This window comes from Candida dubliniensis, chromosome 4 (genome assembly GCF_000026945.1).
Source record: "Candida dubliniensis CD36 chromosome 4, complete sequence".
Classification (NCBI taxonomy): domain Eukaryota; kingdom Fungi; phylum Ascomycota; class Pichiomycetes; order Serinales; family Debaryomycetaceae; genus Candida; species Candida dubliniensis.
In genome coordinates, this window is record NC_012863.1 from 1453304 (window position 1) to 1468009 (window position 14706).

The 14706-nt window shown below is 28.9% G+C and overlaps 5 protein-coding genes across 5 annotated transcripts; 2 read left to right on the plus strand and 3 right to left on the minus strand. All coding sequences in view use genetic code 12, as the record gives it.

Moving 5' to 3' along the window:
- Positions 1 to 2588: 2588 nt before the first annotated feature.
- CD36_45910 (conserved hypothetical protein) lies at positions 2589 to 5198 on the plus strand (the record flags this gene model as incomplete). The annotated part of the gene is made up of 1 exon (XM_002420189.1): positions 2589 to 5198. One exon carries the CDS (start codon positions 2589 to 2591, stop codon positions 5196 to 5198), a length of 2610 nt encoding a protein of 869 aa, XP_002420234.1.
- Positions 5199 to 5876: 678 nt separating this feature from the next.
- On the minus strand, positions 5877 to 7583 carry CD36_45920 (mitochondrial ATPase, putative; the record flags this gene model as incomplete). Its single annotated transcript, XM_002420190.1, has 1 exon — positions 5877 to 7583. The coding sequence occupies one exon, from the start codon at positions 7581 to 7583 to the stop codon at positions 5877 to 5879; it is 1707 nt and encodes a 568-aa protein (XP_002420235.1).
- A 595-nt stretch (positions 7584 to 8178) lies between these two features.
- CD36_45930 (conserved hypothetical protein) lies at positions 8179 to 9387 on the minus strand (the record flags this gene model as incomplete). Its single annotated transcript, XM_002420191.1, has 1 exon — positions 8179 to 9387. One exon carries the CDS (start codon positions 9385 to 9387, stop codon positions 8179 to 8181), a length of 1209 nt encoding a protein of 402 aa, XP_002420236.1.
- A 272-nt stretch (positions 9388 to 9659) lies between these two features.
- Positions 9660 to 10151, plus strand: CD36_45940 (Ino eighty subunit protein 6, putative; the record flags this gene model as incomplete). Its single annotated transcript, XM_002420192.1, has 1 exon — positions 9660 to 10151. The coding sequence occupies one exon, from the start codon at positions 9660 to 9662 to the stop codon at positions 10149 to 10151; it is 492 nt and encodes a 163-aa protein (XP_002420237.1).
- A 98-nt stretch (positions 10152 to 10249) lies between these two features.
- Positions 10250 to 10930, minus strand: CD36_45950 (conserved hypothetical protein; the record flags this gene model as incomplete). Its single annotated transcript, XM_002420193.1, has 1 exon — positions 10250 to 10930. The coding sequence occupies one exon, from the start codon at positions 10928 to 10930 to the stop codon at positions 10250 to 10252; it is 681 nt and encodes a 226-aa protein (XP_002420238.1).
- Positions 10931 to 14706: the final 3776 nt, after the last annotated feature.

Sequence of the window (14706 nt, forward strand, 5' to 3'; positions counted from 1 at the left end):
ATGAATAATAAGAAGATATATAGGATTATTTTCAGTGAATTAGAAATTGAAAAATATGTTGTGATAAGAGTTTGTTTAAATGTATGAAGAGAAAGATCAACTAAAATATTTCTTAATATATTAATGCAAAAATTTACTGTTCTATTCCATTGGTGTGAGTTAATACGATTATATCACTATCGGTATAGATAGTCCTATCAGATAATGTGGTGCATAAATAAATTTGTTAATACATATTACATTAATTATTAGTGTTATACTTTTGACAATTAACAACGTTTAGAGACATACATACAATATGAACTAGTAATAGGTTTCGAGGAAGGAGCAATCAAAATAATTATACTCGATATACTTATTTTAGATAAGGAAATATGTTATCGACACCATTGATAGGAGTATTTGTTATATTTTAGATTGCTATAATTTCTTTTCGAGGAGAAGATAAATTTCCTCGAGAGCAAGTAAAAAATAAATATAGATTCCAAACGTTTTCTGTTAAGGTTGCATAATTGCTGAATACCCACCATGTGGTGATTAGTTTAAAGAGATTTAGAAAGATCTTCCGAAGTCAACGATAGTATTAGATGAAATTTTCAGGAGTAAGTGTGTGTGTGTGTGTAGGATATTATTTAGGGGGGAGGGAGTAATGAAATTTGTCAATTGGACACACATAGCAAAAAATCCGACAAAAAAAAAATGTATACGGTGGTAGACGACATGAAAATATGATACTTCATGAAACGAAGAAAACCCCTTAAATAAGTTTTGATTGAATATGAATATGTTAAGAAGAAGTTAGACGAAAAATTGGTTAGTTAAAGTGTTTTAATTTCAAAGATCGGTTATTAAGTATTGAAACATCCACATTCTTTGATCAACTAACAAATAATAATAATAATGGTAAAATAGATTTGAGATCTAGACCCTCCTTCGCCGCCGCCTCCTTCTTTGTTATGATTGTTTTTTTCTGTTTGATTCTTCTGTTTCCCGTCTTTTTAACTTTATAAAACAATTAATTTTGTCAATCACAAAAGAAACTTACTCAAATTGAACTTCTTCAATCAAAAACAATAAGTGTCAGTATATGCGCAAAGTATGATATTTAAAATTTTAGTTCTGTAAAATCCCTTCATTGATCTTTTATACTACTATTAGTGTAATCATTTCTAAACAACTCCCCCTGTCCTTGTAACCCCCCCCCCTTCTCTATGTTTATGTTGGTTCCTCGCCTTAAAGATTGATTTACATTGGTATCCTCATCGCCATCGCCATCGCCATCATCGTAATTACACAAACAAAGCCAACACAGCAAAAACAGAAAAAAAAAGTAGTGTCCCAAACCACAAAAATTGTACCAATTGGTGCAATTGACACACCATTTCTACCAAATTATAACACTTGTTGCAGATCACTATTCCGAATTAGGAAAGACAGAATTTTAGGATTTTTTTTGAATTTTGTGACACTTCTGCAAATTTATCGACACCAATTTTTCTATTCATTCTCTCACATATTTTTACACCCTTAATAAACTCTTTCAATTTGGGAATACTAACATATTAATTAATAATACGGGATATTCAATTGTTTTGATGTTTTTGGATCTTTTTTGTAATTGTGATTATTATTAATTGGGTGTAAAACTCAGAAGTTACATACACACACACATACACAATGAAAAATGCAAAAGCAACTTTGTAAAAGAAACTGACTAAAAATTAAAACTAAAATTAAAAAGTAATATTCACACACAGGACAGGACAGGACAGGACAGGACAGAACAATTGATTCAGACACAACCCATCTTCTATATATATATATATATAGTTCTATTTCTTTCACATACATTTTTTTTTTGATTTTTTTCTGATTTTTGTTATCTTTTACTTTCTTCTTATGGTGTTCCTGATTTTCGTCTTCTTTAAGATTTACTAATTCAACTACTTCAACATTCGCTTTAATCAATCTATTTGATACCCATACCCTTCTAACATTGGCATTATCTTCAGTCCCTTCCAAAGGATTATTCTATTAATAGTTTACAGTTTCCTATAATTTTTTTTTTTTTTTTTTCACTTCCGCCTTAATCTTTCCGACTTTCATTATTCATTCACATAGGCACATACATACATAAGGCAATCCGGATAAAGAGGACAAGACAAGAGAAGACAAGAAATTTCATTATTAAGTAGTATTATTCATTAATCGTTAATTGTTACTTTATTTTTATTTTATTATTATTTTCAGTTTTTCCGTTTTTCCATTTTTGTTTTCCGATTTGCTCGATTTGGACAATTTTTGAACAATTTTACACTTCACTATTATTTTTTTTTTTGTTCCATTGCTACTTATTCAATCCAAGCCAATCCATCGTCACCATATTACATACTAATTACAAGCCTCTTTATTACTAGTTTGTTTGATTACTACTTTGGAGATATCCTTGGCCCCCTTCTTTTTTATCCTATTAAACTATATTCAACAAGAGTTCTAGGAACGATAGAAACAATACTAGACTTCTTTTTATTTTTTTCACCAAGCTAACATTTATATCTTTTATTATACAGTTTTTTTCTTATTCAACTATGGATGATAATAACTTATATGATATCTCATTAACTTCAACAACTAAAAGAACGATATGTCAACAACAGTTACCGCCACTACCACAAGCCCCTCCTCCTCCCCCTTCCCATCCATTATCACGTAATTCTACAAATAATTTCAGTAGTACTTCCTTATCATTATCATCACCTTCAACTTCTATACCAAAGAGAGTCCCTTCATTACCCACATTGAATGAAACTAGTAATTCTTCCACTCTGATTAAACGTCCTGGTGATTATTATATTCAGAAAATAAATTCATCGAAGAGTTCACTAAATTTTTCTCCTCAACAACAACAACAACATCAACAATTAATGATGAAACAAAGAATGTCAACTGATTCGCTCACATCAGCACAATCATCAATATCAGATGATCATTCAATTATTTCATCTCAATTTGATGGAGTGGCTAGTACTAGTTCAACGGCGGCATCTACTAATACTCCTGATTCAAGATTAAATTCCATGACTTCTGATTCTTTTAAAGATAGCACAGTAATTCTTGATTCTAGTTTAGATCTGCTGAGTACCATATCTCAACCAAACACTAGTACTGCTAGTACTACTATTACCAATCAAGTACTACCACAACCACATAAAACTAATATTAAATCATCTTCAACTTCACATATACCTACCATTACACCCAAAATCAGAAGAGCTCATTCAATTTCTGCCATGCAAACTTTAACTCGTACTAAAAGTAAATTTATATCATCTAGTGAAGCCAAACAACGACAAAAATTACGTAAAAAGAAATATGATGAAAATGATAATGATGATTATGATGATGAAGAAATTCTGGAAGAATTTTTATTCAATGTCCCCATAATTAAAAATAAAGCAGAATTATATTCATTAACGTCCGCCAATTCAAGTAAAATATCTCATGAAAATTTAAGTGGTAATAGTTATAATAATAATAATAAGAATCATGGTTCGGCAAATTCATCATCAGTAACAATATTATCAAGAAATGATCTTGTTTCAGATCGTGATCAATATTGTACTATAAAGCCTTGTCCATTACCTGGGAAATTAGGATCACTGACAGATTTATTATCAAGTGTTGGTAATAGACCAACATCACATAATGATGAAAGTATTATTGAAGAAGAAGAAGAAGAAGAGGAAGAAGAGGAAGAACAACAACAAGACAAGCAACAATTGGGTGAAGTTGGTTTGGGGATTGTTAATGATGATACAACAATTATATCCAATATAACAACTTATTATAATCAACAAGTTGAAATGAAAAATAAATTAGCTCGTCAAAATGTCATGTATAAAATTCCTAATTTTATTAAATCTAATAGTTCATTAGAAGATCTTCATTTAATATCACTTGAAAAATTAAGTGTTGTTGATCCTACTAGACCAAGTCATTTACCACCAAAATCATTAGATGAAAGAAGAAAACATAATCAACAAATTGATAAGATTTTACATAATAAGAATAATAGTTCACCTCATTTAATTAAATCACCCACGAAATCCAATTTCGGTATTAATAATAATACTAATGATTCTAACAATAATGATAATAATAATGCTGTTACATATAATCAAGAATTTATGACCTTAATAGAAGAATTACAACAACAACAATGTTCACTGGATTCGAAATTATTTATTAAAAAATTCCAATCTCAACGTGATATGATTCGAACATTTGCATGGACACTGAATATACCTAATGATCAATGTTTCCAATTTCTTTTAAAAATATTATCATTAAATCAAAGTTGTCAAGATTCTTTAAATACAATAAAGAATTCATTTTTATTGTTTGAAAATAAATTTAATAATTTACCTGAATCAATTAAATCTAATAAAATGATGGAATTTAATAAATTATGTCATGATATAATAATGAAGAAACCATTATTTGAAACTATTCCATTAATAGAACAAATTGAATTTATGGAAAAATTAAAACTGATTTGGAATATTAAAGCTATATCTGAATCAGGTTTAAATCAAGATGAAATATTATTAATTGCTATATTATTAAGAATTTTCCCCACGAAATCATGTCAAGATATTTATTGTTTATTAGAATTAATTAATCAAGAAGTTTTAACTAAAGAATTTAAACAAAAATTTAATAATAATGTTTTAAAATGGAATAATATGAATCAATTATATAAATTTCAAATTTTACCAGGTGAATTTGAAAATTTATCATTTAATTCAATTTTACAAATTTTATTACAATTTAATGATCAATTACCATTAAGTTTAAGTGCTCCAACAACTCCAATAATTGGTCCACCAACCGACACCACCTCCACCTCAACAACCACCACCACCACCGAGTTGAAATCTTGTTCAGTTCAATTAATTATTAAATTATTTACATTATTAATCATTTATTCATTTTCTTATAAAACAAAATTTAAAAATAATCTTAAAATTTTAGAAACTTTTATAATGATAATTTTTAATTATTATCATTTAAATTGGAATAATTTAAATCAATTAATTAAAGAAAATAAATCAATTCGATTAAATTATACTTGTAATCAATTAATTAATTTGAATTCATTTATTGATAAATGGAAATATATTTTTAAAAAAAATTAATAACACACTCATATACAAATACAGATGGGAGGGGGGACACGTATATAGGAAAGGGGAAGTAAATGATAATATTTATAGATTTAAATAAACAAGACTCGGAATAACTAATGAAAGAGAGATCTCATTAACAGCTTGTAGGTCATATTAGATGGGTTGAGATTAATAAAAAAAAAATAAATAGTAGACTATATTATGTATAATCATGACAGTATTTTCTTGATAAAGAGGGTTAACTACTATTTTAAATGAAATTCCTTGCCCCCCCCCCTCTCTCTCTCTCTCTCTCTGATAAAACAATTCAAAGTTATGTCAATGTTTGTTCCAAATAATAGATCTAGGTAAATATAGATTATTACAATATCCAATAAATTGCATAACCTGAAAAAAAAAAAAAGTGGTTCAAAACTTCAACCAACAACATATATAACATAATATAGCATAATATAACTAAATCACCATTAAACGCTTCAAAGTATAAGTTTAATATATATGTAGATCCTAATATTGAGAGAATTGATCCCATTCCATTAAGACCAGATATAAATATCGTTTCAAATTTCCATTTACTGCTTACTACTACTACCACTACCACTACTTATTCAGTATCTATTAGCTTTTTCTTTTATATATATATATATATATATCTAAACCTAATAATAAAAAGTAATGTAACTCATTTTATATATCTCTAACTTGATCTATCCATTCAGTTGTACTCATTTGTGATAATCGACTTAATGCTCTAGCAAAAGCAAATCTTTCTTCATCATTAACAAACATTTTTGCCTTTCTAGCAATCAGTTTATCAAATCCATGTTTAATCACCAATTCATCGTCTTCTTCTTCTTCGTCTTCATCACAAGCATCCATGTCGTTCTTTTTTGGATCATTTTTTTGATGTAATTCATAATAATTATTTTTTTCAATAATTTCTGGTTCAACAAATAAATCTTTAAATGAATTAGCACTAGTTACAGCAATTCTACCATGATTATCATAAATTGCATCTAAAAATGTTATAAATCTTCTAACTTGATCACGAACATCAATACTTAAATAAGGTATATCAGTTATAATAAATGATTGGAAACTTTGAGCTAAAGCTAAATAATCTCCTGCTGCCATTGGAGTACCACATAATTCATGAAATGTAAATTGAGCAACATAAGGTGGTGAACAAATTGGTACATTTAATTGACGTCCCCAAACTTCAACTTTATAATTTTTTAATTTAATATTTTGTTTATCACTAGAAGCAGAAGCAGAAGCAGAGGCAGAAGCAGAAGCAGAAGCAGAAGCAGAAGCAGAAGCAGAAGCAGAAGCAGAAGCGGAAGCAGAAGCAGAAGCATTGAAATATTCATACCATGATTCAATATGTTTTAAACAATTATTTTTATTAATTTTCAGATCCCATTTTAATCCTGGTTTAGGGAAATAATAAACTGATGAAATTGGTTTAGGAATTTTTCTATAATCAGTTGGAGAATTTAAATAAATTATATGACATTGACGTTTAATTAATTTAATACAAGGAATAAAACTAACTCTTTGAATTCCATTTAAATATAAATCATCGGGGGCTCGATTTGATGTAGCAAATAATATAACCCCAAATTTTGGCAGTAATAATAACATCATTAATCGACGTAATAACATGGCATCAGCTACATCTGTCACTTGAAATTCATCAAAACATAAAATTGTTGATGTTTGAGCAATTTCACTTGCTAATAAGGGTATAACATCAATATCATTATGACTACCACTACCACTACCACTACCACTACCATTATTATTATTATTCTTAGATTTATATTGAATTTTTAATTGATGAGATCGTTTATGTAAATTTTGCATAAATTGATGGAAATGTAATCTTTTTTTAGGTAAATTTTTAGGTATTGTATCATAAAATAAATCCATTAACATGGTTTTACCACATCCAACATCTCCATATAAATAAATCCCTCGAACTTCATTACTAACAGTCAATAATGTTTGTTCATCAACTAATAAAGATGAAGGAGTATTGTTATTATTTTTGGCAGAAGATTTACCTAAAAAGGAACTGAATATTTTCGCTATAGTTATTTTTGGAGTCAAATCAGAAATTGATGGAGTAATTACTTTTGGTGGAATATATGAAGTTAATTTTTCATGTAATTTTGATAATGAAGTAATGATTTTCCTTTGATATGGATCATCACGAAGTTTATTTTCAGAAACTCGTTGATTATATAATTCTAATGGAGTAATATTTTTGAATGAATTATTATCATTGGAATTAATCGAATTTTGTACTCGCTTGGTTGTTGTTGTATGGAAATATGATTTTTGATATGGGATTTTAATTTTAACCAATGATGAATATCTTATTGACCTCATATATAAAAGAAAAGAAAAAAAAAAAATGCAGATTTAAATAAATAAATAAATAAATAAATAAATAAATAAAGTATGATATAGTATGATACGGTTTTATAATACAATTCTAAAGCAAAATTTTGAAAAGCAAACAATAAAAAAGATTATAGATGAATAAATAATAAAAGATTCATAAATGTATATGCCAAAAAAAAAAAAATGGAAATGGAAATGTAAACGTCAATAAGATAATCTTGGCTTCTTCTTATAATAATAGTATCTCTGACTATTGCCTTTGTTTGGTTGGTTGGTCGCTTGGTTGATTAATTGATTTAGTTTTATTGGTTCAACGATTGGTGAGAATTTTTTTTTTTTTTTTTTTTTTGGGGGGTGTTCTTGTTAAAAAGAGGGTACTTGGTCCCGGGGACATAATTAGCGCGGGGCCCCATCTCGGAATGGGGATTTTGTATGTTAGGGGAAGAAGACAACAATTAATTAATTGATTGGAATAGATTTATATTAACAATACGTATGATCTGATCTGATCTGATCTAATTAAACAATAATATATCATAAAACATAACACATATCATGACAATCTTTTTGTTTTTTTTTTTTACATTCTTTCAATTGGTTCATCAATTTCATCAACCACATCAATCAATCTTTCATGAGAAGTATTACCTTCATTATTTTTCAACCAATTGGGAATAAATGACCAATTTTCTGGGTTTAAAACTCCATTAAAACATAAAGTTCCGAAAACCAATACAATAAATCCACAAAATTGTAATAATTGGAATGATTCCCATTTCATAGTCATAGCAATAATCCAAACCAATAAAGTTCTACAAGTATCAATTGTTGATCTTGCTGTAGCAGAAATTTTATGAGTTATAGAAAGTCCACAATAATTAAAAATAGCAATTGATAACAGAATTAAAATTGATGAAATTAAAATTTTTTCATTATGGAAAACTTGATAAATTGCTAAAAATAAATTAAATGGAGAAGATTGGAAATCTTTTGGTGATTCAATTGATTTAATTAAAAAATTTAATAATAAACAAATAATTATCATTAATGATAATCCATAAAATCCTTCAATATAAATTAATTGTAATGGAATAATAGGATTTTTAATAAGAATATGTTCTTCAACAACAAATTGAATCCCTTGTAAAAATGTAGCACAAATAATTAAAAAAATTCCAAAAAATATAGCCAATGCCGGGCCAGGTGAGTTATTTGAAGATGAATTTGGAGTTGAAGAAGGATTTTTTGAACCACTTAATCCAACAAGACCAATTCCTAATGTTACTAAAAATAATGATAACCATTCTAATTTAGTTATTTTCCGTTTAAGAAATATTACTGATAATGTAGCCACAAATAATACTACTGAACCTCTTGACATTTGATAAATAGAAACAGGAGTATAAACTAATCCAATATTTAATAAAGTAGTACAACTTAAATCACAAATTGCTGGAATTGATAATTTAAAATTTTCAAATATTGATGTTTCATGGGGAAGGTTATTAGATGACTCATTCAATTGTTCATTTTCATTTAATTGAATGTATTGATTATTATTATTATCATGGTTGTACCATTTATAAAACACAAATACTAAATACATACTTAATTCACCAAGAAACATTTGCATGGTTTGAATACCTGGTTGTTGGAAAAGTTTATGATTATCAGGATTAGGATCATGACAATTATCAACACATTGATTATCTTGATATTTTGTAAGTAAAGAATTTGCTGCTCCAGTGATTAAAGTTCCTGCAACAATTAAATAAAGACCAATCCCCATGATAAGTAGTTGAAAAGGAGTAAATATTAAATGATATAACAAAGGAAAGGGAAACTAACGGTCTGTTGTTTAATTGGTGCCGTGTACTATTGAGTGTGTATGTGTGTGTGTGTAGATAAGTCTATGTGTCCTAAATAAAAAAAAAAAGAAATCTTGTAGAATGAATCAAGTGGTGTGTAAATAAGACCAAAAAAAAAAAAAAAAAAAATGAAGAAAGTGCCACCACCATCACTAATAATAAACAACAACATCACATTATATTATATTTAATCATGTCAAATACTCCAGGTCGTTCAATGTCAAGTACTCCAATAACAACAACTACTACAACTCAAGTCAATCTTCATGAATTACTGGAAATCACTACAAAATCTCATTCATTTAAACAAAATCCTAATAGAAAACAACCACCAAATAGAAGATATAAACCAAGTCGACAATTAATATCTGATGAATTAAAATATATTCAATCAAAATTAAATTCAAATTCAAATTCAAATTCTAATTCTAATTCAAATTCAAATTCAAATTTAAAAAAATTTGATATAAATACACCAACTTATAATTCAATAATGTCACCACCAAGTTTAAAACCATCAATGAAATATTGTGATATAACTGGATTACCAACAAATTATAAATGTCCTTCAAATCAATTAAGATTTTATAATTTAGAAATTTATCAAGAAATTATTAAAAATATGCCTGCTGGATTAGATCAAGAATATTTACAATTAAGAGGAGCTAATGTGATATTAAAATAAAATCATCATTACCCAATTATCAATTATCAATTATCAATTACCAATTATCAATTACCAATTACATAGAACTTTTTTTTTTTTTTTTATTATTAATATTATTATATATTATATGAATTAACTAATTTTTTAATATTTCTATCAAATGTAGGAGATTGTAAAATATTCTCATCATCATAATCATTATCATAATCATTATCATTATCAACAGTTTTACCAATCCCAGTTTCTAGAGTAGTATATATTTGATTTAATGGATTGAAAATTGTACGTAAATAACATTTTTGTATATCTAAAAATAATTTTCTCAATTTTGTTAAAAATTCTTCATTATTATTGGTAATAATAGTGGAATTTATAGTTTGATCTAATCCAATAACTATTTTCAATCCATTATTAGTTTCATATCCATATACCATAATTTGATCTTGAATAAATAAAAGTATAATTGATATTTGATTATCACCATTTTGATGGTTCTTGTCTTGTTGTTGTTGTTGTTGTTGTTGTTGTTGTTGTTGTTGTTCACGTAAACTTAATGATGATGGTGATGTAAATATATCTAATGCCATATGACTTAAAAAATTATATTTAAGAAATTTATCAGCATTAATAGGGTTCATATTGGTACCATCATCATCTTCTTCATCACCAATATTGAATGATTGAATATATAATGGTTTATCATTTCGAGAAATTAATGATATAAATTGAATTGGATTAATTGAGGTAGATTGTTGAGATATTGTTGTGGATTTATTAGGTTGATTGGGAGTAGCCATAATTAATTAATGAATTAACTAGGAAGAAGATTTACTTATACCACGAGTAGTAGTAGTAGTAGTAGTAGTAGTAGTATTTAATTTTGATTAATAGTTTTGTTCTCGTTATGAGAAGATTTCAAAAAACAACAAAAAAAAAAATTAGATATTGGCTTGATCACGTGACTTGATTATATACATCAGTCACGTGACCATGGAATAGTGATATCTCGGTGTTAATAACTAACATTATGTGTCCAAAACATCGTACAGTGTTATGGTTTTGTGACCAAATTAATATATTTTTGTATAGAATCTTATATAAAAATTAAACAAACTACATACAAATATGATGTCAACCACAAAGAGTATCCTAGGGAGATTAAATCAAGAAAAACACACATTTTGTTGCGCGCTGTTTGGGTAATTGAGGCATCGATGCATAAGCACAACAAACCCCAGACACGAAGCAGCAGCGAGTGGTCGAAATCGTGAAGAAACCAACGTTTAAACAGATTGGCATTCCACTCCCCCCTCCCCCTCCTTTCAACAGTGGACGGATGTTACAAAGCAAGGTAGCATGAGCATGAGCAATAGCAATAGCAAAAAGCCAGAATGATTCTGGTACCAGGGCATTAGCAAGTAAATTGCGAGCAATTTGTTGTAATACTTTATTGGATGGTTCAATAGAGCCATTCTGGTAATGCGCGTACGGGGGGCAAAGGGAGGGAGGCCTCACTGCAAGCCCAACATGAGTCTGAGAACCAGCAATGGTGTAAAAGTTGACTGATGACGAAACGGTACCGAATTTATGAAGGTTGGTAGTAGAAATATCAGAAGTTGGTGTGAAATAAACAGTATCGTGAGTAATAATGAAAGAGTAAGTGGATTGGGATCATGCTTGGCGTAAACTGAAAAAAGATTAGCTACTGCATTAGGAACAAATAAAACATCCGATAATTTGATTTCATTGTCAGTATCAGCATGGAAAATAATATCACCTTGGCCGTGAACAGCAATAGTCTCACCATCAGGGATTTTTTATTTTTATGGAGGAGGAATAACTCCGATTTAATGTAGCAAATAAGTTGTGATTGTTGCAAATATGACGAGTGCTGCCACTGTCAATGATAAATTCACTCGAAAAATTTGCAGTGAAAAGGGAATAATCCATACTAGGGTTAGGTTCGGCAAGTTCTTTCGAATAGTATGCGTGTGTAGCCTGAGAAAAACGTGGAGTTTCAATAGCACATAAAGCAAGAGGACCAGGTGAAGCTGTAGAAGCCTTTTGAGATTTAACCTTGTCCTTCTGTTGTTGTCTTTGAAGTTTCAAACATTGTTCAGTGGTGTGATTTTGTTTGTTGCAGAGACCACAAATTGCGTTGGGAGTGTGTGGCTTGGCATTGGTGGCAGCAAGCGCTAAAGATGAGTTGGCACTAGAGCCAGGAGTTGGAGAAGCTCCAATCAGTGGAGATTGGGGAATTGAGGGCTCTTTCTCAAGTGGATGACCAGGTTAGAAACAATGGTGGATTTCAGTAAGTTATGCTGAATAATTTTTGAATCAATGTATACTGGGAGGGGGGGAGGTTAAAAACCGACATAATAATTATACGAGCTTCACCAGCATTATTAAAATCCTTCATAAAATGGAATCAGATAAGGACGACAAATAAAATAAACCATCAAGGTCCCCAACAGAATAGTGTTGAAAGACATCTAACTATGTAAGTTCCATGCGGTTACTCATTGTATCTTGATCAGCAAAAAAGATCCCTCTCTCAATCTGGCCGCAGCAACGCGTGGGGTAATTTAATGAAAAATACAGTTGCAACAACGCCCATTGTCCCCTGACATCGCTTGAATGAACTAAACAAAATATCGCCCCCACATCAACAGTATGTTTAAATAAATTGAAAAAAAAAAAAAAAAAATAATAGGAGTTCAAAGCTCCAACCACAACCACATTCGTCAGATTGACCTTCATCGTCTTCAAAATGGTGGAGGGATCAATAATACCAGCAAGATCGTCATCCAAATATGGGAAAATTCCCAAAGGTGTAGTAATGACCTTAATTTGATACGCCCAGCTATGGTAGTTTGAGCTTCCTTGAAGTGGGGGGGGGAGGGGGGGTGATGGATGAGAATGCCTCGGTATGATTGATCAGGCTCATAATCTAACCTGATTCAATCTCCCTAGGATACTCTTTGTGGTAGATATTATATTTGTATGTAGTTTAGTTAATTTCTATACAAGATTCCATAGAATAGAGAAGTAGGAGAATGGCCATATATATATATATATATATATACGAAAATGGACATTCTCAACACACGAAAATATATTAATAGGTCTCAAAACCATGAGATCGTACGATGTTATGGGCACATAATGTTAGTTATTAAAACAGAAGAAGTAGAAGAAGCAGAAGAATTGTCGTCGTATAAAGATTTTGTGACTGAAGTAGAATAAATGAGATGATAATTAATGATGATTGTTGGTTAAGAAGTCTAGATTTGTTAATATTATGTGTGTTTTTTTTTTTTTTTCACCATTATAGAATATATTTACAATCAATGGTTGTTAGTAGTAGGAGTAGTAGTGGTAGTATTGGTGGTGGTGGTGGTGGTAGTAGTTGCTTCTATAACTCAGCCTTGTTTCTAATTATCACAAAAATAGAACCACAGATACATGCACATAATACACATACATACAATACAATGTAGGTTTTAATTTAAATCTCTATACAATAAAAAAGAAAAAGAAAAAAAGAAAAACCTTCACAAGAAGAAGAAGAAGAAGATTGTATTATTATTTCCTTTTGCAAACGTTTTATTGATTATATATATATATATATGTGTGTGTGTAAGTTTAGTTTATTAATTAAGATCTATTGGAAAGTAGATTAAATTCTCTGATTGCTTTGTAATGTTGATCTATTTAATATATTAGTAGTAGTAGTATTATTAAGGATTTAAAAGAAGATTAAAAGTGGCTGGCTGGCTCACTGACTGACTGACTGGCTGATTGGCTGATTGGTTAGGTACAAATTATTATTATTATTATTATTTACCAAGTAGTCAAGTAAAAGTAAAGTGAGAATAGTAGGATGTAGGATATATTAATGTTGATTTTGTACATTGACTTTATATTAATGATTAACTTAAATTATGATTAACATTAATTAATCCCATTTTCCTCATATATTTAGGAAAGTATAAAGTATAAAGTAGAATGTAACATCAATAGGCCTACTAACTTAACTTGTATGTATGTATGTATGTAGTGTTGATTTGTCTCAAAATATATAATTATACAGAAAGAGAGACAGAGAGACAGAGAGAGGGTGTATCAGTGTATCAGTGAATCAGTGATAATATAAAATTAATTAATTAATTAATTATTAACAAAAAAAAAAAAAAAAAAAAAAAAAACTTCACACACAAAAGAGAAGAAAAAAAAAAAAAATTTTTTTTTTCTCATTTTTGTTTCTGCATTAAGTTTTGATCTTGAATGTTTCCATTTTTATTTATCCCCCCACTCCCCCCTTTTTCTTCTCCTTATAATATAATATATAAACATAGCCTAATTCCTTTACTTTCTTCTTCTTCTTTTTTCTCTTTTCTTTTCTTTTCTTTATTATTTCAACTACTTTGATTTAACCTTCACTTTCACTTTCACTTTCACTTTCACTTTCATTAGTTAATTTTAATTACTATTTACTCCCCTATATTTCCTCCCCCCCCCCGACACCACACCACACCACACACACACACACACACACACACATTTCTCAATC